A 9,718-nucleotide genomic window follows, 5' to 3' on the forward strand; every position below is an offset into this window, starting at 1 on the left:
TTTAGCCTGTGTAGAATTGCAAAAAGATACCCTCTGTGGCATTTGAGTCTGACTTCTGATAGGTCTAGGTTTTATTTTTAGTATTGGGCTTGATCATTCCAAGATTCTATTTCTTTCTACCCCTTGGTCTATCTTTTAAGTGTCATTTATCAGGTAAAGAATACTTGAGGATTTGGTGTGTTGCTGTATTTGTTCAACAATTCAGTGGGGCCTTGCCTTTCTTCCACAGATAACTGAAAACACCAAGTGAAGATTTTCTCCTGGCACTATTACTGTGAAGGGCAATCAATACTTGGGATAGGGAAATATGCTGTGATTTTTAAATACTTACTGAAGTTACAAATTACCAATGCAATTAAAGAAATGTGTAGTTTATAAGGTCTTCCTGATTAGAAACAACTGGATTTGACTCCTCTCAGATTCCTGTACTTCTAATGAGAGATTTTTCCTTAAAAGTCCCAGGACTTTACAGATTTTAGATTTAACTTTGAGAATCTAAAACTTAAATGAGGTTTAGTGTGCCTGCTGGACTTGTGCTGTTACACTGGGAGGATGATGTGTGATGCCTGTTGATGGGTATTTCTGAGAAGTGTGTATTGGCCTCCAAGTGTTACTCTTGATAAGAGGGAGCTGAAGCTATCATAGTTATATGTGAATTTTTCAGGTGTAGGGGGTGTAGTAACTCTGCTCCCCACCACACCTGAGGAAGTGGATCTTCAGCTATTTTGCTTTTGATCATGCAGAAGACCCATTTTTTAGTCATGTTTTGTGCTGTAGCTAAGTGTCTGAAACACCTCACCTTATTCTTAATTGAAATATTTTAATTACCTTTTGACCAGGTATCCAGCTCATATTGAAGAAATTGATTATGAAGAAGGAAAAGTACTTATCCATTTCAAACGCTGGAACCATAGATATGATGAGTGGTTTTGTTGGGACAGTCCTTATTTGCGTCCCTTAGAGAAGATACAGTTAAGAAAAGAAGGATTACAGGAGGAAGAAAGTTGTGCAGTAAGTAGGAAATAGAGGATGTTTGAGTCCATAACAGTTTAATGTGCAGTTGTATGAATTGTGACCATTGAAATGCTTCACTGTTGCTGGGTTGCCTTCTGTATAAGTTTTATGATTTGTTTTAAATATATTGGAAAAGAGATAATTTTGATGATTTAATGAAGTTGGAAGGATCAGTAATTATTGGATGAAAATACTTGTAACTACTGTCTTGTAGGGTTTTCATATAAATGATCAGGTGTTGGCATGCTGGTCTGACTGTCGCTTCTATCCAGCCAAAGTTACTTCTGTTAACAAAGATGGTAAGGAGTAATTTTTTTATTTTGTCATGCTTGTTAATAATGCATTTCTGGTTGTATTCTAACCTTTTAGTTTAGGTGGAGAGACAGTACAGCAGACAGAAAAGAACTGTGACAAGTTTTACTTTCAGTTACATATTTTAGTCTGCCATCAACTTTTTTTAACCTAACCTCTTAAATGAGATAAAAGAACTTTCTGCTGGGATATCCAGTCAGTAATTGCTTTAGTAATATATTTGGGATAAGTTGTTACTAAGAAAGTTTATTGTTACAAGATGCACATAACTGCAGTGAAAGCAGTGTCAGAGCTGCAAAACCCCTTTGCAAATAGAAGAAGAGAAGCATAGCTATGTATCTCCTTTTGAATATCAGTAAGTAACCAAGAAAGACTTGTTCTTGTGCTGTGCTTTCCTTGGATTGACTCTACATTGTAAGATCGAGGAGGAAAAACATCTATGTAGTCAGTTATTGGAGTATTCCACTAAGAATATTTTTTGGGTTTTATGAGGAAGGTGTTATCTCATGAGCAGCTCTTGAGCTTAGACATGCACCTTTTGCTTGCCATAATTATTTTGAGTAACTTCATTGTTTCTTCCTTACCTGGCCCTTACCTTTGCTGTTTAAGTTTCTATCAACAGAGATAAGGCAGCTTTTATCTAGAGTACTGGGGCTGTTAGCTGCTCAAAATAACTTCTGATCTCTTGTGCTTTATTTTCACATTTTAGGTACATACACTGTGAAGTTTTATGATGGTGTAGTTCAGACTGTCAAAAACATTCATGTCAAAGCTTTTTCCAAAGATCAGGTGAGTATTGTGTTTGTGCTACTAGTGTGTTCTGAAATTAACAGTTCAGGTGGCTAGATCTGATGAATTCTAAAACACTGAATAAATGAAACATCTCTATTGCTGATATACAATGCTTCTGAAATAAAACCTGTTAAGATGAAAATAAAGTTCTCAGTTTCATGTTGTCATGAATGTACCTCTTAAACTAAAAAAGTCACATATGAATTAGTTTTCTAAAAATCACTGGCAGATTCAGAGTGTACATATCAAAGGTAATAGTAGGTTATTAAAACACACTTTGGTGGTTTCACCTGTTTGAGATTAGATTAAATACATGCATCTTAAATATTAAGGGAGGGGACCTATGGAGTGGGCAGAAGCTATTCTTTCCTGAAGTAACTACTTGATTATCATGAGATTTCTAAAGAAGCTGTCTGGTAAGCTTTCACCTCACAGCTTGGAGAAAATAAGCTTTACTAAACTACATTCTGCTTCTATGGTTTGACTGTTCTACCAACATTTCATTCTATCAGCCCTTTACCTGCTCAGTGCTGTGGCTTCAGCCTTCAGCTCATGATGGAAAGCAGTTTTGAGCCATTCTGAAACAAAACAAACAATAATAAAAAGAATACATTTTAAAGAATAAATACCATTAAAGAATAAGAAGTGCTGCTTTGTACTTCAGGTTTCATATGCAGGCAATTTGTAGCAAAGGCTGACAAGTTCTAGTCCTGTGTAACTTGGTTAAAACATAAATACTTGCTTTGGAATTATTTTCATTATGGGAATAGTTTTAAGTTTGACATCTTGCCACACATTCCTGTGTGGTAGCTGTAGCCTGTGTTTTTAGTCATGCCTTCTGCTTTCTGTATTCTGGAACTTTAAGTTTGAACAAAGATGTTGGATCACTCCCCCCCAGCACAAGTCTTAAATATGAATTCCAGTAATGAATATTAATGGCTGCAGTTGAAATCTGTCAGTGTTGAGAAGAGGCATCCCATTCCTCGGAGATCTCCAGGTCTGTGGATCTGCCAGGCTGGGAGGGAAAACTGTTTCAGTTTTGCCACAAAGTGCTCTTAATAGCTTTCAAATGGTAGTAATTGTGCCTGGTTGTGGGTTGACTAATATTCACAAGGGAACCAGTGATGAATTTTCATTGCCATGAGAAATATTTCTCCAATATTTAACCTTAAATACATGAAGTTGAATCGTCTTAAGAAATATTCCACACAAGAAAGGCAAAATATTTTGTCTCTCCTCTCTCCATTAGGGAGTTTCATGTTTCCACATAGCTTTGGGTAGGCTTTGAAAGGAGTTTAAGTTTTCTTCTCCCTTTAACCACTGGCCAGGATGATTTCTGTTGACCCAAGAGAAAAGTTACACTGGAACATTTTGTTCTGTCCTTTAGCATAAAAAAGCATAAAGGGAGAATTTCCTAGTGAGCTTTGTTTGCACAATCAGAAATCAAGTTAAAAAAAAAATACTTGAGCCAATAGCAGCTCAAGATTCTGTTTTCAATGTTAGTTACTTAATGTGTGGGTTCAGGTGCAGCACTACTGTAGTATTGTACTAGCAGTAGGAGGAATGTCTTGTCCTGTTCATCAGTAGGAGAGACTGTAGCTGTGAAGATACACATGGCTCCTGTCTTACCTGTTCTTAAAGTCAAGTCCCAAACCCACCTGATACCTGAAGGGAGCAATATGGTCTAGATGTCTTCTGATGACTGTTACTGTTCCTATGTAGAGGGTGTAGCTGTGTTGAACAGTGATGGTAAAGTGCTAATGACTTGCACAGTGTGAATGTACTTAGGCAAGGACAGGCAGCTTTTGGGGGAGCTCAGTAGCATCAAGAGGTAGTTGGGACGTACTGTGCTTATGGTTCAGTTTCTGGATAATAATTTGAAGATTCATGTGTGTTCCAGTACCACATACTTGACTCAAATCAGGTAGTTCTGTGAGAAGCAAAACTAATTAAACCTAATGCCTGAGGGGTTTTTAATGCTTGAATTGCCACTGAAGCTTCTCCCATAGCTGTGGCATTTAAGGAATCTGTAGAAGGCAGATTTTTATGTTGTCTGGTAAAAGTAGTGATCAAACACCAAAGAAGGTAAAAAGCTTTCTTCCCTCTTTGCTTAGCTGTTTTCACAAAATACACAGCAATTTAATCTCATGTTTTTAAGCAGTGATTTTTTAATTATTTTTTTAAAATTGCTTCTATGCCAAGTATGTTTGAAATAATACATAGAGGGTGGAACACATTGCACATTCACCATGTTATTGCATCAGGATTATTTTACAGAATCACAGAATGGTTTGAGTTGAAAGGGATCTTAAAGATCATCCACTTCCAACCCCCCTGCATAGGCAGGGACACCTCCCAGTAGACCAGGTTGCTTCAAGCCCCATCCAACCTGGCCTTGAATTTCTTAGGACTGTGGTCTGAAAATGGCACTCTTAGAAGGTCTCAGTTCATGTAAAACACATAGGAAGATTGGGGTGCGACGAGACAAGATGTAGGCTAGTACAAAGAGATAGTGAGTCTCAAGTGCATTCTCAGAATTGTGCATCTCTCAAATCAGCTGTCCTGCTTTCTTTCCCAAGAAGAAGTGAAAGCATTTAGCCTTTCTCATCTCCTGATCCATTCCAGAGTTTAAGCTTCCTGTGCCATGCAGAACCTCAAATCAGCTGTCCTGCTTTCTTTTCCAAGAAGTGAAGGCATTTAGCCTTTCTCATCTCCTGATCCATGTCCAGAGTTTAAGCTTCCTGTGCCATGCAGAACTATAGCTGGAAAGGAATGTGGTTGCTGTTTAATGCTTTCAAGTTACTAGTCAACAGGAAAAGAGAAGTTAGTTTAACTAGAGGCAGCGTTGACACATGAACAAATATAAATTATTAATCTGGGTGCAAAGTTAGAAAGCTTCAGTTCATCAGAGCAGAGAAAGGCAGGGACAGCCTGTAGCAGGATCATTGGATGAAGGAAAAACCCAAACCTGCGTTTGCCCAGATGGGGTTAATATGAAACCAGATCACAAAATGGAAAGGTTGTGGAGTAGCAGTGACCTGTTGTGTTGTTCTTCCTGGTTTGATGTTTCTGTGTGAGAACTGTGGGGAAATGAGACTGCAGTTGAGTATTGTGTCATAGTCACTGGCCAGGGACTGCTGAGGATTTTCACGTGGTCTAAAGCTGAACACAAATTACAGAAACACAACGTTTATTTTTTTGTTTTTAAACTTAAGATCACGTGGTTCCTGAGGAAGCTGGTGATTTCAGTTGCTTTATGTGACACTTTAGTTGGCATGTTTCGTTAACACTGATAATTACTAGCTCAGTACTGGTTTGTTCTGGGTGAGAGGAGGATGTTTTTGCATCCAAGGATGGAGCCGCTTTCCCATGTCTGTTCTCGTGACTCCCACTCCTTCCTCAGTGTCCCAAATAGGCTTTGAATTGTATTGCATGAGCTGATATGGACCTCACAGCAAATCCTGCACCACTGAGTTTTGAAGAGAGTGAATCTGTTGCACTGTCCTGTACTGTCTGAGTCCTTGAACAGTTCAAGTGCCTCCAAGTTTTCATCTGTGGGTTGCGATAGAGTATCTGTGCTTATCTTTTGACAGATGGGACAAGGGTGCAAGTCTGTTAAACGGGCAGGGGAGGATTTTCAGACTGTAGTAAGTTAATGTTCATGTCATTCTCTTTATTCTAGAATATTGTGGGTAATGCTAAGTCTAAGGAGAGAGGTGATGAAATTCCGTCATCTCCTGAAAAGCGGGAGAAATTTAAAGAACAGAGGAAAGCAACAGGTAATGCAAAGAAAGACAAGGATGAAAAGACATTAAAGACTGAGAAAAGAGTTAAGCAGCCTGATAAAGAAGGAAGATTGATGGTCATCTCAGAAAAAGGCAAGGTCTCAGAGAAGAATATATCTAAGAATGGAAAAGAAGATAAGGAGAATATATCAGAGAATGATATGGAATATTCAGTAGATACACAAATTGAGAAGAAACCTGAGAATGACAATGTAAAGAGTCCACAGGAAAACGCAAAAGAAACAAAACGGAAACGTGGCAGACCACCAGTAACACCTCCCACAGGTATGTAGCTGAACCTGCATGGTTAGGCCATGTACTGAAAGCCTTCTAAACTTACCTAAAGAAAAGAACTATTCTGTTAGAAACATAGAATCGTAGAATTCTGTGACTCTATGAGAACTATTCTGTTCTTTCACAGCCTAAGTCTCTAGAAGCATTTCAAACATTTTCAGGTTATCTTTGTTCAAGCTTGGTTAGGACAGCTGAGAGCATCTTGCTGGTCAGGTTTGGAGCTTAAGTGGTTTGGTCAGAGAAGAGGAGATTTAGGCAAGTCATCATATATTAATGTGTTTGCGGTAGGATTCAATGATACGTGGACCTAGGAAAGCCAGATGAAACTATTTATGCAAGTCTAGTATTTTCAGTTGGGAGGCTTGGGACTTTATGTTTAAAAGCTTTTCAGCTTCATATCCAGTCAGTTTTTGTTCTCTAAACATGTAGAGCCAGGTTCTCAGACGCTGCAGCCCATAACTTTGGAGTTAAGACGTCGGAAAATACCTAAAGGAGGTGAAGTTCCATCCAAGCGTCCCAGGATTGACAAAAACTTGTGTGAGTATTTTTTGGTATTCAACTGTAACAGTATTTGTACATGTAAGTACTGGAAGCTTAAGTGAAGAGGAGAAAAAAATAAAAGTCAGTAGTATTAACCATGAACTGTGAGACACAAAAGGACTGAAATGTAGCACCTGTGTTGCTTTTTTTTAACTGGCCTTCTGTGTAGCACCATCATGCTCAATTTCCCTCCTAAGTCTTGGAACCTGGGTTTGGATAAAGGAGCCACAAGCTGTGAGTCTTGATGCAGACACTCGTAGGTATAGGGGATGCAGTGATTATATTGCCTCCAATACAGACAAAGTTATAAAAGCCTTTTTCTAGTTGTAGAAACTCCTTAGTTACTAGATGGAGGCTCTATATTGCTTAGCAAATAAACTTTTAATACTAGGTAAATAATCAGGTCACTACAGCCTACTACTACTCTAATACTGAAGTCTTCTAGTATATATTTAAGTATACTGTGTAGTGATGTTGAAAAGCTTGAGTGTGTTGATGAAGAAAGAAAATACATGCTCTATAGTAGTATCATGAAGGAGGAGAAGGATCTGTGTAAGGTTTTCTTTCCCTTCCTTAGGACCACAAAGCCTTAAAACTTGAGTGCATGTACATGCTCCAGCTTAGGCTCAAAGTTGGTTGTGTGTCTAAATTGTCTCATCTGACTTCTGGTATTACTGATGTCTGTGGGACAGTTGCAATGTTTTACCAGTCAGATATTGATTTGTATTCTTCTAATCTGTCTCTAAAAGAAAAAGTTGACACCTATAAAATCAGCTTTTGCTTAGTCATTATGCTTATTTGTAACTGTTAATGTGATTGTAGCTTTTACAGGGAGATCTAATCACCAGGCAACTGTTTAGCTTTTGGTATTAACCTCAGTCCTTAAAAAACACGCTTTCACACTGTCACTGGGAGGGGAGGACTTCAAACTTTGCTTGTGACAGTAGCCCTGACTACTTGATACTATCAAATTTGTCTGTTCCAGCTCAGGAAAAATTGAAGAATTCTTCAGACAACCCTGAAAGAGACCAGAGCAGGAGACGATCTTCAAGACTCTCGTCTAGTATTAGCCATGAGATTTTAAATACAGATCATGTCATATCCTCAACAGAAATTCAACCGTTGAAAGATGCAGTATCAAACCAAAAGGAATCTGAGAAAGGTAAGTACCCCAGCCTGCTGCTATACTCTGGTTCTGCTGCTGTGGCAGTAATGTGCTTGTTACAGGCACTGTAACTTTGTGTAACCTCCAGGCTCTGTGTCTGCAATCAAAACTTGATTTCATCAGCAGAGCAAAGAAAACTCAAGGAAAGCTGGATCTCTGCTGCCCTGCTTTTTGATTCCACTAGTAAACCCAGCATTTCCCTTGCATGGTGGGAGCTCTTCCAGTAGAGGGATGACTGGTTGGCATAATTAGCCTTGCAAAAGGAGAGCTCTGTAGGTTGTAAAGTAACTTAAAGGAAATGTCATTGTTTTCTTCACTGTCCTTCATTTGGGCTTTTTGTTTTCTTTAAGGAAGGCTGCCTTTCTAAGCAGCTATAAATTTAGAAGGTTGCTACAAGAAGCTGTGTTGTAAAAACTTAGGTTTGTGTTAATGTCAGTTTTGTCAATAACGTATTAATGTTGTGTTTGTGTTGCATCAACAACCAGCAGTCTTAGCAAGGATGGGTGTTGGTCACCACTCTAAGGTGATGAACAAACACATCAGTGTTCTGGAACATGCTTTTGTGTGCATTTTACTTAATGAAAATTTTCTTCCATTCTAGTCCAGTTAGAAATTCCTGTTGAATCTGACCAAAGTTTCAGTGAACAAGGATCTCCTGGAAACACATCCCACAGCACAGCACTCAGCACACACACCAGTTTACAGGAAGAAAAAGCTGAAGAGACTGAATCTTCCTCGGTTACTCCCAGAACCCAAGAACCTTCTGCTGCTACAGGTTCAAATTTTCATTTAATATTTAATATTGATGCATTTCTTCAGGTAGCTGATGGCAGATGTTTCATGCTGGTATGAGTTTTGCTAACAAGAACTGTGCATTCTTGTAGTGTTAACCATGAGAGAAATTATTTTTTTTTAACTCTTTATGGACTCAGTTTTGATCTTACACTTTGGAGAGTGACAGCAATCTTCCAAAAAGTGGAAATAGTAATTTTTAAATTCCTGGGTGTCATACTTACAGCTTGTGAATGGTGAATTTAAAAAATGCTTGTTTTCAGGTTGTAATTTAACATTTGTAATTCTGGCTGAAATTGGACTAACATCCTAAAAAATCATGTTCATTTGTCATTTCTGTGCTGCAGGTGCGTGCTAGCATTGATGCTTGGGCCTCCTAGTTGTGTGTTTCTATATGCTTATGTTTTGGCTTCTGTTATATTTAAGCCCTAGACTAGTTAGAGGTTTTAGTGTAAATGTATGAAATACTTAAAACATTTTGGTGTCTGTCCTTAGCTGGGGCATTGGCTTAGCTTGCGTTTTCAAATTAAAATGTATTATTCAGAGAGTAGACTAAGCCAAAGCATAGTGCTCTCCTGTGATTCCTTCCTGTAACTTTAGTACTTGGATCTGCAGTTAACTGGGAACACTTGGACTACAAATTCTCTAGTTTGTGCTCTATCAAAGAAGCTTAGTTTTAAGTGGAACAGAGCTTTCAGAGGGATTTGCAGTTTCTCAGCATTGCTAGTTTGTATGTGCTATCTTTCATCCTGTTTGGTTAGTCCAGATTTTCCCTCCTGCTTACACTTGTCCTCTCTCACCCACTCTTGTGTAATTGTACAAATGTGTCCTCTCCCTTTGCCACTCACATGCACCTTCAGTGCAGGAAGGAATTTACCTCTTTTCCTTTGCTCAGGTTTGATATGTAAATAGTCTTTTACTGTTTAAAAATGAGAACTCTTGATCTTGAGCTCCTTCCTAATTAGGCTGATAATATCCACCTGGATTCTAATTATGGGATATCCAGAGTCTGTCATCTGGTATG

General features: G+C 38.5%; 1 protein-coding gene across 1 annotated transcript in view; it reads left to right on the forward strand.

Moving 5' to 3' along the window:
• The window catches only part of PHF20 (PHD finger protein 20), a 57,702-nt gene that overhangs the window by 5,402 nt on the left and 42,582 nt on the right, over positions 1-9,718 (forward strand). The window contains exons 2-8 of the mRNA XM_010004470.1: positions 840-1,011; positions 1,229-1,313; positions 2,036-2,115; positions 5,801-6,188; positions 6,627-6,734; positions 7,723-7,899; positions 8,504-8,677. Of these exons, the coding sequence (XP_010002772.1) occupies positions 840-1,011; positions 1,229-1,313; positions 2,036-2,115; positions 5,801-6,188; positions 6,627-6,734; positions 7,723-7,899; positions 8,504-8,677 (1,184 nt within the window). The remainder of the gene's footprint in view (positions 1-839; positions 1,012-1,228; positions 1,314-2,035; positions 2,116-5,800; positions 6,189-6,626; positions 6,735-7,722; positions 7,900-8,503; positions 8,678-9,718) is intronic.

This window comes from Chaetura pelagica, unplaced genomic scaffold (assembly GCF_000747805.2).
Source record: "Chaetura pelagica isolate M959 unplaced genomic scaffold, ChaPel_1.0 scaffold809, whole genome shotgun sequence".
In the NCBI taxonomy this organism is placed as follows: Eukaryota; Metazoa; Chordata; class Aves; order Apodiformes; family Apodidae; genus Chaetura; species Chaetura pelagica.